This window comes from Ovis canadensis, chromosome 13 (assembly GCF_042477335.2).
Source record: "Ovis canadensis isolate MfBH-ARS-UI-01 breed Bighorn chromosome 13, ARS-UI_OviCan_v2, whole genome shotgun sequence".
NCBI lineage: Eukaryota > Metazoa > Chordata > Mammalia > Artiodactyla > Bovidae > Ovis > Ovis canadensis.
Window position 1 is genome coordinate 93,349,976 of NC_091257.1, and position 14,594 is coordinate 93,364,569.

At 54.6% G+C, this 14,594-nt stretch overlaps 1 protein-coding gene and 1 long non-coding RNA gene across 4 annotated transcripts; one reads left to right on the forward strand and one right to left on the reverse strand.

The window, feature by feature from the left end:
• Positions 1-62: 62 nt before the first annotated feature.
• Positions 63-9,877, reverse strand: SPATA2 (spermatogenesis associated 2). Of its 2 annotated transcripts, none has more exons than XM_069547034.1 (3): positions 9,721-9,877; positions 2,976-3,408; positions 63-2,109 (listed from the first exon to the last, which is right to left on the reverse strand). In XM_069547034.1, exons 2-3 carry the CDS (start codon positions 3,294-3,296, stop codon positions 877-879), a joined length of 1,554 nt encoding a protein of 517 aa, XP_069403135.1. In that variant the 5' UTR covers positions 3,297-3,408; positions 9,721-9,877; the 3' UTR covers positions 63-876. The 2 variants fall into 2 exon arrangements, with proteins under 2 accessions (XP_069403135.1, XP_069403137.1); XM_069547036.1 differs by having other exon boundaries at positions 9,307-9,862.
• Positions 9,878-9,883: 6 nt separating this feature from the next.
• LOC138417225 (uncharacterized) lies at positions 9,884-10,976 on the forward strand. Of its 2 annotated transcripts, XR_011248040.1 has the most exons (3): positions 9,906-9,988; positions 10,102-10,521; positions 10,756-10,976. It is a non-coding gene; the product is annotated as an uncharacterized lncRNA (long non-coding RNA). The 2 variants fall into 2 exon arrangements; XR_011248039.1 differs by lacking the exon at positions 10,756-10,976 and having other exon boundaries at positions 9,884-9,988; positions 10,102-10,573.
• The last annotated feature ends 3,618 nt before the right edge of the window (positions 10,977-14,594 follow it).

Genomic DNA, 14,594 nt, shown 5'->3' on the forward strand with positions numbered 1-14,594 from the left:
GAACCTGGGGCATCTTTATAAATAGCTACATCGGTAATGTTTTCACCACTTTGAAACACACGGCAAGTTGAATATTTATTTAAAAATAAATCTCAAAAATATCTATGTACAATACAGGAAGAGAAAGATGTGCAAACAACAGGAGGAGGGGGGAGGTCAGTGCCGCGGTGGAAGGTCCACACTGCAGAGCGTGAGGGCGAAGTTCACAGACCCCACGGCTGCACTGAGCCGTGGAGGCAACAGCATGACATTCAGTGAATCCTGGGCTCAGGTCACCGTTGACGCGTAGAGGCAGGGAAGGCAGGCGGGGGGGGGGGGGGGGGGGGGGGGGGGGGGGGGCCCAGCGCGGTCCCGGTGTTTGGGGACGGCGGCGGAGGGATGAGCCAGTGGAGGAGGCCCGGTGTGGCAGGAGGGCTCATTTCACAAGCCAACAGGCCTCTAGCTCACCGCTCCAGGTGTGCATCTGGAAGCGACCCGGGGGGGGGGGGGGGGGGGGGGGGGGGCCTTCCCATTCCAAGTTGGCTTTGCCATGGGAGTGAGGGGTCGGCAAGAGTCCCAGAGATAGAAACCATCTTGAAGAAACAAGCCCACCACCCCCCCCCAAAAAAAAGAACAAGGAGTGGAGAGATTAGCCAAAAAGGATTCCCAACGGAAGCGCCACCCTCTCTCCTGCCAGACGACAAAGCAGCCATCAGTTGAAATAATCTGAGTCGGTAAGGGAACTCCCACGTGGGGTGGCCGGTCCCAGGATCTCCCAACACCCGCATGGTCAAGGGCAGGGCTCTGTTTCTGAGATCTATGCCTTAACACTGCTTCCCCGTGACACCAGAAAGGTCGGAGGTGTAGCCCTTGGAGCAGGGAGGCGCGGGGTGGCATCTATCTGTACACGAGATGGGAGAACTGGGTGGACTTGTAGTTCAGCTGGTTGTTGGGCATGAACTTGTGCAGCTCGCTCTTTTTGCAGCAGGGGTCGTAATGGTAGGCGCTGAGGCAGGCGTCGCAGGAGACTTTGGAACACTGGGTGCAGGTGTTGGCGGCCCCCGGTCGGTTGCAGAAGCCACAGCGGGAGGTGGCGGCGGCGGCGGCGGGTGGCTTGGACTTGGAGTGGAGGTGCAGCGGCCGCTCGAGGCCCTGAGTCTGGCCCGCGTACTTCTCCCGCAGGGCGGCCCCGTGGGCCAGGCTGTCGTGGCCGGAGGCTTTGCCGGGGAAGGCGCTGGGCTTGGCGGCCGGGGAGCAGGCCAGCTGGCTGTCGCAGCGCGAGCAGAGGGCGGCGCTGCAGGCCAGGCCGCAGTTCTGGCACTTGGAGAGGGCGGACTCTTTGGCGGGGGGCGAGCGCTTGTGGTAGCCGGGGTGGGCGTCGTTTCTCAGCAGCCAGACGTCGGGCCGCAGGGCGTCCTGCCTCCGGTAGGCAGCCCGGGGCTCCGCGTCCGTGTACAGATCCACGTCGTCCGGGCCAGGCAGGTAGGGGCCGCGGAGCAGGCCGAGCCCGTTGCTGGGAGCGGGGGCCGGCAGGTCGTCGGCGCCGCCGTGCGGAGCGCCGGCCACCGTCAGGAGCGAGGGCGGCGGGCGGACGATCTCGTCCTTGAACTCGTCCCCGGGCTCGGCGGCCGCCGGCTCCTTCCGCAGGCTCAGCGAGGTCTTCAGGGGAGGCTTCCGGCTCTCCCAGTAGCTGTCGTAGGTGTCCACCGACCGCGAGGGCTTGGTCACGCGGGGCTTGTAGTAGTCTTTGGCCGCCCGCTCGCTGGCCGACTTCTGCAGCACCACGCGCGCCATCGAGGCCGACAGCGGCTCGCGGGCCTCGGCGCGCCGCCGCAGGGCCTCTGCGCACCCCCGCGCGTCCTCCGCGCTGCCCCGGCGCTCGCTCACCACGTCCAGCTCCGTGTAGCCCTTGTCCTTGACCTGCGAGTGGATCTCCAGCATCTGCTCGCACTCCACCTTGGCCAGAAAAAGTTCGAAGGAAACCATCTTCACTTGCAGCGTCTCGACCAGCTCTTTGAGCCTGTAGGCGGTCCCCAGCTCGGGCACGTAGCCCATGTAGCTCAGGATGGCTCGGATGTCCTCCTCCAGTAACGTCGACTTGACGTAGTACACGAAGGGGCCGGTGTAGGTCTAGGGGAAGGGAGGGCAGAGGAGCAGAGTTGGGTTCTTCTCTCCCAGACACACCGCGGAGACTGTACCCGGGCGGGGCGCACCCAGTCTGCACACGGGCACGTGGGGAGCGGGGGTCGGGGCCATCTCAGGGCAGCAAGTGGAGGCTACTGCTCCCCAACAACTCAGCGCAGGGGTCTGAGGGAAATGACCCGGGGGGTGGGGGTGGGGAGGGAGCAAAGCCACTGGCCTTCCACATGGGCTGCAGGGGCCCTGCTCCTTAGGGAGGTGCAGGGCAAACACTGATGGAGAAAGGGAATTGGGTCAGAGGCAGAAACACCCAGGAGCAATGCGAGTACCCTTTCTGGTATTTCGGTGAGACTCAGCCTGACCCGGCGGAAACTCTCCTGAGCCACCACCGCCTTTGGAATGATTCAGAACTCTCCGTCTCCAGTTCCTCCTCCCCCCTCATCCCTGTCTCCCTCTGGGGCAGCCTCCTCAAGGCCTCCACGCTGTGGACCTCCCATACAACCACCAGGAGTCATCTTCTCCAGCGGAAACCGGATCCCGGCCCTGCCCGCTTCCCTGCCCCCTTAGAATAAATTCCAGCCCCTACTCTGGGCTCCAAGGCCCTGTGTAACTGGGTGCTGCCCTCCTTTCCAACCTCACAGTTTCAGATGTGAGCTGCCAGGGGTGGGCAACCAGCGAAGAAGGCACTATGCACGGAGGCCAGGTGGGCAATTCTGGTCCTCATCTCAGAGGCAGCCTGGAAGCCAGGAAGGCCCAAGCAGAGGAAAGAGATTACACGGTCACAAACCCTCTTCCCAAGATGGACAGCAAGGCACAAGAGGGGAGAGCAGCATGCAGGGCCCGTCCCCAGACCTTACCTTGATGCTTCTGAACTCCTTCTTCCAGGGGCAGAGGAAGAGGTTGATGCCCACCGTCTCAAGCACACTAAAGGCGCAGCGCAGGGCCCGCAGGCTGGAGGAGCGGAGCGAGCGCAGGGAGCTCTCCACCACCTCATAGAACTGGATCAGCCGGAATCGATGAAAGGGGTCCACCTTGTGCAGGCTGAGCAGGGTGGAGGCTGCCGCCCGCAGGGACTCATCACTGCTGGGGGTGGCGTCCCCTTGGCCCTCGTGGAACTGCACATACTTCCGGAACAAGTCATCCTTGTATTTTGCATCCATTGAACTGGGCTTCCCCATCCAATCCGATCCAGGGACAGGGGCTACCTTATCTCCTCCATGGCTTCTGGCTTAGAGGCAGGGACACTGCCAGAAGCGTCAACATGCTGCCTGCCTGGACCCGCAGAATGCTCTGGAAGGGGAAGACCGAGAAGCACGTCATTCCTCGAAATGGTCCACGTCCCATCTGGTGGCTGCCGAGGCCAAACCAGAAGCAGAGCCGGCCTGAGCTACACCAGGGCTTCAACACACTTACCGGACAGGAGTGGAAACAGGACGGGCAAGGTCCTTGATGCTGCTGGAAAGTAGGATTAGGGGCATCGAGCCTGGTTTCACAGGGGTGAGGGAGGGTTAAAAAGCCCCTGAGAAAGTGAGGGTTAGACCCAAAGCGGGAGGTGCTGGCAGGGAGTCAGGCCCCGGGCTAACACTATGAGTGCTTGCCACACGCCAGGTGCACACGCCTCCTAACTCATCCTGTCTCCAACAGCCCTAGGAGGTCAGTGGCATCATTACCCCCATTTCACATATGGGAAAACTGAGACACAGACACACCAAGAAACGCGCCCAAAGCTACAGGCCTATCAGGAAGCAGGGCTGAGGTGAGCGCCCAGGCAGGCTGCTACGAAGTCCATGCCTTTCACTGCCACACCCCTTTCCTGAGGCCAGAAAGAAGCTGGCATGCGAACAGCAAGCAGGCTAGTGAGGCTGAAGCAGAGAGAGGAGGAGGGTCACAGGACACAAGGCTGCCCACACCAGCAGGATCCCAGCCCCTGGTCTCAACGAGTCAGACATTTCATTCAAAGAGCCCTGTGAAGCCCCTGAAGGGTTCAAAGCAAGGAGGATAGGAGCATGATCACACCTGTGATCATTAAAAAAAAAGGCTACGTTGGCTGTTGACTCTTGGAGAGTCCCTTGATCTGCCTTTGTTTCTCTGCCGGGGGGGGACGCGTGGGGCGTGGGGTGGTGGTTTTGGCCATGCCCTGTGGCTTCTGGGGTATTCGTTCCCCGACAGGGATTGAACCTGTGCTCCCTAAAGTGGAGGCATAAGTCCTAAGCACTGGACCACAAGGGAATCCCACTCCACCTTTGTTTTTTACGGTTCCCTCTTGTGAGAGGACAGAACCTTCTAGGCTGGACGCACAGGATTCACACACTCTTGCCATCTTCCTGGCCACCTGTTAGTAGAGTAGGCACAGATCCATCAGTACTCTTGGCGCTACGGTGCTGCAGCACATCCGTATCCATCGAGGGATACTGCCGGGGCCGGGGCGGCAACATGGCCCACGGGGGTCACAGGCAGACCTCAAAGCTGGCCTGCCTGGGTGTGAACCCTGGGTCTGCTTCTCCAGGTTACGTGGGCCAAGTACTCAACTCAGTTTTCTCATCTGAAAAACGGGGTTAATAACTCTTACAGTCCAGAGCTGGCAGAAGGATTCTCCGCAGTCAGTACAGAAAGCTCTTCAGGGACTTCCCCAGTGTCCAGTGGTAAAGAACCTGCCCTCCAATGCCGGGAGTGAGGGTTCCATCCCTGGTCAGGGAACTGCGACCCCAGACGCCTCGGGGTAACCAGGGCAGCCTGTGCACCGCCACAAAGAGCCCGCACGCTGCAACGAAGCCCCAGTACAGCCAAGGGAAGGAAAGGAAAAGAATGCTCTCCAGAATGCCAGCTCAGAGTAGGCCCACGAGGCACACCAGCAGACGTTCCCAGTGTCGGGAGGTGCAACACCTACCAAGCGTTCCCAGAGGTGAGATCAGAGTGAGGCAAACATCTCCCACTGGGGTGGGCATGTGCTTTCACACTCACCTGTCCTGCCCTTCCTGCCCACAAGCTCCGTGGGTGCAGAGATTGTGACCAAGTGACTGAGGAAAGGTCACAGTGCCAGGGCAGGGCACACGCTTCATAAAACCCTGCCGCTGTCTGAGTGGGTGGGGGGGGGGGGGGGCGGTTCCTGTTGGCTGTGGGAGTTGTTGGGGGCGGGGGGCGGTTCCTGTTGGCTGTGGGAGATGGTGAGGGACCAAAAACAAGCTGCGGTGGGATGGGATGGACCTGCACAGTCCTCCAGCAGCTCTGAGTCCGGCTCAGAAGTCCTAGGTGCCCATCAGCCTGGCGACGATCAGGAAGTCCATAAAATCATGCAGGCGGTAATGGACATTCCTCTGGCTTCTCCAGTTTTGGGGAGACGCCCAGGGGGTAAGACATGCAGGAGAATTAGGGACACAGAGAGGTCACCTTCTCCCACCCACTGCCCTGCCAAGGAAGCCCAAGGCTCAGACCTGAACTGCACCCAGGTGAACAGTGCCACTTGGGATCAGATTCTCCCTCCTACCCAAGGTCGCTGTGGCCCTCAGAACAGCCATCCCTGCCCTTTAAGGTCCACCCACAGAGGCCCTTCTGCCTGCTCCTCACGCTCATCAAGCCCATTTTGGCCGCAGGACCTCTGCACACGTTGTCCCTTCTGCATGTTCTTCCTGTCGCAGGCTCACTCTCATCATTCAGGTCTCAGCTCAACCATCACTCCTCTGAGGCGCTCCCTGACCACCCCAGCTCAGCAAAGCGCACCTGCCCGGCCCTTGTCATCCCATCATCCTGGGGTAATCACCATCTGAAATCATCAACTCTGGGCATCCCGGGCAGGTCCAGTGGTTAAGATTCCACAGTTCACTGCAGGGGGCATGGGTTCGAACCCTAGTGGGGTAAGTTCTGCATGTTGCTGGGTGTGGCCAAAAAAAAAAATACTCTGGGAAATTTTCAACTTTATTCATTTACTATCTTCCTGTCTGTCTCCCCTCAATATCCAGTAAGCAGTCAACCCTGCAAAGGCAAGGACAATATCTGTTTTGTTCACCATGATGCCTAACACAGCACCTGGCACACAGTAGGTATTTGATAAAACAGGCAAAACACATGATGCTAAGCACGTCAGCATTCACCATGCTTGCGTTTCTCGTTTAGCTCTCCTTAGAGTTCTGGAAGGCCAGCAGGAGAGGGAAGAAAGCAAGGCTCCATGACATGATCTGCCACAGGGTTATGTAAGCTCAGGGTTAGGAAAAGGCGGACCCCAGCTTCCAAGCCTGGCCTAAGGACTGGAAAGCTGTGTTCCTCCCGCCACCCCATGATTCCTGAGCTCAGTGATATTCAGGCCTCCATGGTGCCAGGCCCCAGGCTGGTGCAATTGGGAGGACAGGGCGTAGGCAGGGGACAGGAGGGCACAGCGATTGAGAAGACAGAGCTCTGCCCTGAATTCTAGCTGAACAGGCTTACTGCTCAGTATCAAAGTATGTGTGTTCGCTTTAAAAATAAAACTGCATTGCAACCTGAGAGAAGACATCACTGTCCTTGCTAAAAAAAAAAAAACCCATATGCGTTTACCATTTTTTTTTTATTTATCCAAAAGAGGCTTCCATCCAGCCTCTGGCCCCAGGGACTGTTTTTTAGTACATCTGAGAACAATTTAGACAGAGCGACATCAAGCCTCCAAAACACTGTTATGATTTTTCTCCAAAGTCAGGCTTGAGCCAATAGAGACTGACTTTTTTTTAAAAAAACAGAGTCAGCCACCCTCAAGCTCAGCTCAGCGTCTGCTCGGCGCTGTAACCATACCACAGTCCCCACCCTTGTTTGTGGCTGGCAAATAAACAAACAAAAGGACTGCAAACAGCCCAGTTTGGTATTCAAAGTCCTAAAGTGAAGGGCAGGAAACACATCTAAGGGGAAATTTGAACCAGCCTACACTGGTGAGGAAACAGGTGAAAGAAAATGCTACAAGACCCTGGAGGAAAGGCGAACAATGATCGTGGTCCTACTGTGCGCTAGGCCTCGGGCTGTCCACTTTGACTGCATCATCCAGTTTAATCCTCACAGTTCTACGAGGAGACCGAGGCTCTGCCACTAAACAACCTGCTCAACAGAGCCTGAAAAGGTCAGAGCTGGAATTGGAACCTGGGGTGGCCAGCCCCTGGCCTGGAATCTTCCTCCTTTACTTCATCATCTGCAGGTACCATGAGTGCCATTCACCAAGAGTCAGCACAGAAGGGCCCTCTGCTAAGTGCCCCGTGAAAATCAACGAATCCACTCGACAACCCCAAGGTTAGACAAGGAAAAACTGAGGCTCAGAGGGGCCAACTGGAGGAGGAAACGGCAACCCCCTCCAGTATTCCCACGGCCACGGAGAATCCCACAGCCAAAGGAGCCTGGCGGGCCATAGGCCATGGGCTCACAAAGAATCTGACACAACTGAGCGACTCAGCGTGCACACACAGAGGGGCCAAGTCACTCGCCCTAAGCCATAAGGACAAGGAGAAGGGGCTCAGGGATCTGAACCTGGGTCTGATGCCAAAACCCTGACTCAAGCTCTGAGCTGCACTGCTTTCAGGCACAGCCGTCCAGCTGCTGGACAGCTCTTCTCAGAAGGGCTTGACTAAGTCAGACACCCTATGGCAGGGCCAGCAGAGCTGAGTTCTAAAAATTTCGGTGGCAGCAAGACTCCCATCTTCTCACACGGAGCAGGACTGGAAGAGCACAGATCTCTCTATGACGTAAGCTCGAGGGCTGAGAGGGGAGGCTGACCAGCGCCTGGCCAGTGGTAAAGCAGCTGACATCATCCCTCCTGAATTCATTTTCTGAGAATACAGGCTGCATTGTAGCTGGTCATAGCTGATGTCTCTTCTGAGCACAGAGCCAGCAATTTATTCCTAGCACTCTGCAAGAACAACAAAAAACACGCTCTCTGCAAAAACAGCGTGGTTACAGGATACCAAGACAGCGCAGTGACAGAAGCCGTTAATTTCTCCAAGCAACCCAAGGACTGGAATGCCAAGACATGCCAGGCTGGTGGCAGAATTAAAAAAAAAAAAAAAAAAAAGCATGGTACCATGAACATCCCTAACAGAATCGGGTGGGTGTTCAGAGCCAAGAGACCTGGTCAGCACCTTCCTGCACCCACAATCTGGGCCCCCCTTTGAAGAGAGATATTGCAATCGGGGGCAGGGGGAGGGGTGGTGGTGGTATTTCAATTATTTTTTTAACATCTCAGAGGAAAGCTGGATCTGTTTAAAACCTCACTGAACAGAACTGAAATGATTCTGGATAGCAAAGGATGAGCTTGGCTTTACCTCAGCTGGCCCATTCAAGCAGAAACATTCCCCAAGCAGCATCTGAAGGCTTCCTCCTCCCTGCACAGGCAGAAGCTATTTTGGGCCCGGCACTGCCCCAGTCCACAGGTTTACAGATCCCTGGTCTAGCTTCAGGCCGCTCAGAGTTCCCTGGGCCTCCAAACAGCAGCAAGGGGAGTGCCCATCAACCCCCTCCACCTCCACACCCCACTCCTTGGCACTCATCCCCAAGCCCCTGAGACACATCCTAAGCAACCTTCCACTGGCAGTGAAAACACCAAAGGGTCCCCACACCCCAACCCAATCCCAGAGAGATTCAGAGAGAGGGCTTCCCGACCTCTGAAAATAGCCTCAGCCGATGCTGAAATTGGGCTTCCCCAGTGGCAGCTGCCACTGGCAGAGGGGCTCTGGAGCAAGCAGGCTCCCCTCCCTGCAGCACACAGAAGCTGGCAACTGCTATTCCCAGTCTGGTAATTCTTACAGCCTCTAAGCGCCACATCAGTTGTGCAAAACACCCTAGTCCCAATCTCGGGCCCTCCCCAGGGACTGTGGCCGAATCGACAGCAGCTATCATTTATTGGCGGGGGTGGGGGTGGGGGGCTTCCCTGGTGGCTCAGATGGTAAAGCATCCACCTGCAACGCAGGAGACCCGGGTTCCATCCCTGAGCTGGGAAGATCCACTGGAGGAGGGCATGGCAACCCACTCCAGTATCCTTGCCTGGAGAATCCTATGGACAGAGGAGCCTAGCGGGGCTACAGTCCTGTGGGGTCGCAGAGAGTCGGACACGACTGAAGCGACTGAGCACGCACGCATCATTTACTGGAAGGCTGCTGTATGCCAGATGCTGTGCTTCGTATGCATCTCCCTTCATCCCCACCCCGGCCCCGAGCAGACAGGTTCACTCCCCACTGAACTAACCAGCCAACTGAGACTCAGACGATGGAGTGACTTGTCCAAGGTCACATAATGAGTACAAACCCCGGTCTGCCACCGGAGCCCGGGCTGATGACCAACTGCGCGGTAACTGCCTGCGGCTGGAATCGGGGTGTTCTGCTGCTGCGGCCGTCGCCGAACAAGGGGTGCTCCTCCTGAGCTGCCCCGAGCCTCCCACCGCCGGTCTCCAGGAGGCTGCAAGGCAGCCCTCGCGGGGAGCCGGGATCCTGAGGAGCAGCCGGGGCCCCGGAGTGCCGGAAAGGCGGGTTCGCCCATCGCCCCCTCACCGGCCGCGAAGGGACCCCGCTCCCGAACCGGCCGAGCCCCGCCGAATCGGGCGCCCCCTCCGCCCAGGGAAGCCCCAGACGCCGTTTCCGCCCGCGGCTGAACCGCCCTTACCCCGGCACCGCCACCGAGGACGCCCCGGCCGAGGTGAGCAGGAAGCAGCCGCGGCCGCCGCCGGAGCCGGGCCCGGCTGGGCGCTCGGAGCTCCGGCCGGCTGCGGGAGACAGAGACCAGTACCCTGGGGCCGCGGCGACCCGGAAGCACTCAGTCCGGAAGTGACGTCTCGAAGGCGGGCCCAAAGGGAGGCCAGGCCGCGGCTGCGCGCTGGGCCAGGGAGAGGCCCGCACTCGCCGGAGGCGGAGAAGAAGCCGGAGGCAGAAAGGTGAGCGAGAAGCGGCGGCGTCCCGCTTCGGAGCCTAAAGGCCCGCCGCCGCGGGGCTGGGGCTGGGACCCGGAAATAAACGGGCCGGAAGTGACGCACGCCCTCCGTCCCAGGATGGCGGCTGGCCGAGTTGTCATGGGAACCTGGCTGGAGCCTGGAGGTGGTAACTTGGAGCTGTGAGCTCAGATGGAGAAATTCGCGGCTTCCACCTCCCGGTCTTCCCCGTTATCCTTGCGATCTGACCATGAGCTCCCGACCGCGCCAGACTAGAAGCTGACAGTTGGATCCCTCACCCCCATTATGCAGGTGGAAATACGAAGGCTTAAAAAAAAGCAAATGAGATGCCCAGTGTCACGTGAGACTGAATCCAGCCTTGAGGGGACTTGCGGTGTTACAGGCTGTGTCTAAGAGGGGGTTCCAGTTTTGCCTTTACCACTTACGAGCAACATAACCTTGGAATAGTTACTTCTTTGAGCCTCGGCCTTTTCACCTATAAATGCAATAATAATAATATACTGCCTCCTGGGATTCAAGTGAGTATGGAAGCCACTTACTAAAAGTATTAAAGTAGTTACATTCAGTTCAGTTGCTCAGTCGTGTCCCACTCTTTGCGACCCCATGGACTGCAGTACATCAGAGTTCTCTGTCCTTCACTGTCTCCTAGAGTTTGCTCAAATTCATGTCCATTGAGTCGGTGATGTCATCTAACCATCTTATCCTCTGTCCTCTCCTTCAATCCTTTCTTCTCCGCCTTCAATCTTTCCCAGCATCAGGGTCTTTTCCAGTGAGTCGGTTCTTCACATCAGGTGGCCAAAGTTTGGAGCTTCAGCTTCAGCATCAGTCCTTCCAGTGAATATTCAGGTCTGATCTCCTTTAGGATGGACTGGTTGGATCTCCTTGCCAGTCCAAGGGACTCTCAAGAGTCTTCTCCAACCCCACAGTAGTTGCATTAGTGTAATAATCTCTAAATACACTGTTTAAAAATCTGGTTAAGTTGGTAATTCCTTGGTGGTCCAGTGTTTAGGTCTCCACGCTTTCACTGCTGAGCGACTGCGTCCAATGCCTGGTAAGGAACTTGAGACCCTGCAAGCTGCATGGCATGGCCAGAAAATAAATGAATAAATAATAAAATATAAAATAAAATCTGGGTAAGTCAAAGGAAATGACTTTCCTCAGCCCTCAAATTCCCTGAATGGAAACCAGCATTGAGGAAGACCAAGCCAAACACTGTCTCCTTGGCTTGTCACTTCACCAGACACCTGCAGTGTAGACTACACTGGCATCAATTCTGGCGGCTTGTCACACTTCACTTCATGGGTTTGTCTTCCACCCATCACGTTGATGGTTTTCCCAGAGGTGGCTAGTGGTAAAGAACCCACCAACCAGTGCAGTGAGACTTAGGAGACTCGGATTTGATCCCTCTGTCAAGAAGATCCCTTGGAAGAGGAAATGGCATCCACTCAGTATTCTTGCGGAGAAGGCAATGGCACCCCACTCCAGTACTCTTGCCTGGAAAATCCCATGGACAGAGGAGCCTGGTAGGCTGCAGTCCATGGGGTTGCTAAGAGTCGAACACAACTGAGCGACTTCATTTTCACTTTTCACTTTCATGCACTGGAGAAGGAAATGGCAACCCACTCCAGTGTTCTTGCCTGGAGAATCCCAGGGACGGGGGAGCCTGGTGGGCTGCCATCTATGGGGTCACACAGAGTCGGACACGACTGAAGCGACTGAGCAGCAGCAGCAGCAACAGTCTTCTTGCCTGGAGAATGCCATGGACGGAGGAGCCTGGTAGGCTACAACCCATAGAGTTGCAAGGAGTCAGACAACTGAAGCTACTTAGCACACACACACACACCATGTTAACTGTGAACTTTGCTTTTGTGGTTCATCACTCGCTGAACCCTTAGTACTTGCAAAGTGTCCAGCACATACGCAAGACTTTGTTGAACACATTCACCACTGAACCCCTCATTCTCTCTAACTCACCCCAGATATTTATTGAAGACTCAGGGCCCACAACATGCCAAGTTCTCTTTCTCCAGCATGGTCTTGGCTCTCTGTACCTACCATATTCTTCTACCACTTTGGCCTCTGTGCCCGTATATGCTGTTCACCGGGTATGAATGTTCTTCCTTTCCTCCCTTCCTTGTTTTCTTGACTTCCAGCCCCAACTGAGTCGTCATATCCTTTCTGAAGCTTTCTCTGCTTTCTTCAGGCAAAGACCCACCTTCCCCTGGTTTCCCACCCCACAAGAACATCTTTCATAATTTAAAAAGTTAAAAAACAATTTTTTGACCTTGACACGCGCCACATGGGAATCTTAGTTCCCCAACCAGGGATAGAACCCTTGCCCTCTACATTGGAAGTGTAGAGTCTTAGCCCCTGGATTACCAGAGAAGTCCCCTGTGTTTCATAATACCTGTGTTTCCCATGAGCGCTGCACATGTCTGATCAGGAGCTGTCCAACAGGTGTTGTATGAGTGCAGGATTCCCTCTCTAGGCCTTGGTGTCCCCAGCTAAAGTCAGTGGGTCTTGTCTCAGGAGTCAGTGACATGGTGCCTGGAGAGCATTTGGAGAACCAACAACCTGCTATTCAGAGTAGCAGTCACTGTATTTATCTGTTGCTGTCTGAGCATCGCTTTCGATCGCTGTGCACCTCTGCTGTCACCAGCTCATGCTTAAGCTCCTGTCTTAATCACTCCTAAGGTGATGGTGTTTATAGGAAGCCCAGCTGAGAAAAACGGTCCCACCCAAACTCCGCCTTTGCAACAACGCAAAACTGTACTTTTGAAACCATTACAAGAGTGCATGAGGCTGTTAATAAGTCCCTTCCAGCTCTGTGGTTTTGTGACAGCCAAAAAGAAAACAAAAGTTTTAAGAAGGCTTTAGTGGTAGGAAACCCTGGTCACTGATTCTCGGTGACACTTTGTATCAGAAAAATACCAAAATCTCTGAAGGGAGACATATTTCTCATCTTGAATGCAGGGCTGGAGGCCTGAGATTTCTCTGCTTGGTGACGTGTAATCGCAGGAGCATCCTTTGCAGATTTTATTACATAATGGTTAGCGGATTATGTAACAGTCATGTGACAGTGATCAGGCACCTCTACTTTCTAAAAGCCAGCAACATGAACCATCTACCTACTTCTTTCTATTTTTTAGCGTATTTTTTTAAATCACAAAAGTGCTGTATGAATTCTAATGACATAGGCATGTGCAGAACAAAAAATGAAAAAGGAAAGCAAGCCTGTGACCCACCAGTTTGATTTCCTGGAATCTACCAGAGAAAAAGCAGAAGTGCACACAAAGACCTGTTGCATTATTGTTTGTAACACAAAAACAAAACCCAGAAACTTTCTAAGTGCCCATCATTGGGGAATGGTGTAGCCACACTAATGACTACTATATATCACTTTAAAAGGGTGATGTAACCCTACATAACTCTGCAAGATATATTTTGGAAGGAAAAAAGAGAGCAATACCCTGAAGTGGAAAACACAACATCAACCAACACTATATATTTTCTAAGGGTGTGTATGTATGAAGCCAACTGGGGACAATAATGCAAATAGAGATCATGTTTTTCAAATCAGTCTACAAATACAAATTATATGATTTTTATGAATATCTTTCTCCCGTAGAAGTCAGTTAACTCTCTGAGGACAAAACTACTATGTCTGTTTTGCTTACAATTTTATTACTACTCCATGCCATGCTACACTACGCTGTACCCATCAGAGAGTTCAACAGCAACTGTTTTTAACTGAAATTTTCATCGAATGCCTACAATGTGCCAGGACTGATGTTAGATTTAAGGACATAGACCCAAGAAAGACAGATACAGTGCTTGCCCTCAAAGAGTGTACCGTCTCCTTACCAGAAAGAGAAGATTAATAAGTTAGGAGTAAAGAAAGAAAGATGATGAAGTCCCTCAGTTGTGTCCGACTCTTTGCGACCCCATGGACTGTAGCCTAGCACGCTCCTCTGTCCATGGGATCTTCCAGGCAAGAGCACTGGAGTGGCCTTTCTGAACTGAAAACCAGTGATTCAGGAGAGAAGGTGATGAATGTTGTGAGAAGGACAAAGAGCTTAGAGAATGGAGAAGTGACGTCAGAGATGGCACACTGGGGACAGCCCCAAGGAGGAGGTGGCATGGGCTTTGGACATGTAAGGGTATCCAGCTTTCCTTCCAGCTGGAGGGAAGAAAGCAGTTAAAAGTGAGGACTGCTGAAATTCCACTGCCTACAAGCATATACAGTGGGTGTAACTAGCTACTAGAGTACTATCGTCTCATACTACATAGTGCCAGAAATTAGAACTGTCATACAACCTAGTACCTGGCCTGCAGTAGGCATGCAATAAATACTTCACTGAGAAAACAAATGTTGTTGAACCCCTACCATCTGCCAGCTGATTATCGCCAGTTTCCCAGCTGATCATGATCCGGCATTCAGGTTTCTGAGGAGAAGCTAGAGGTCCAGCTTTCTAAGTGAAATTTCTCAATTATAAACACCGTACGTAAACATACTTCCTAGGGACTTCCCTGGTGGGCCAGTGGTTAAGAACAGAATCTGCCTGGCAATGCGGGGAACACGGGTCCAATC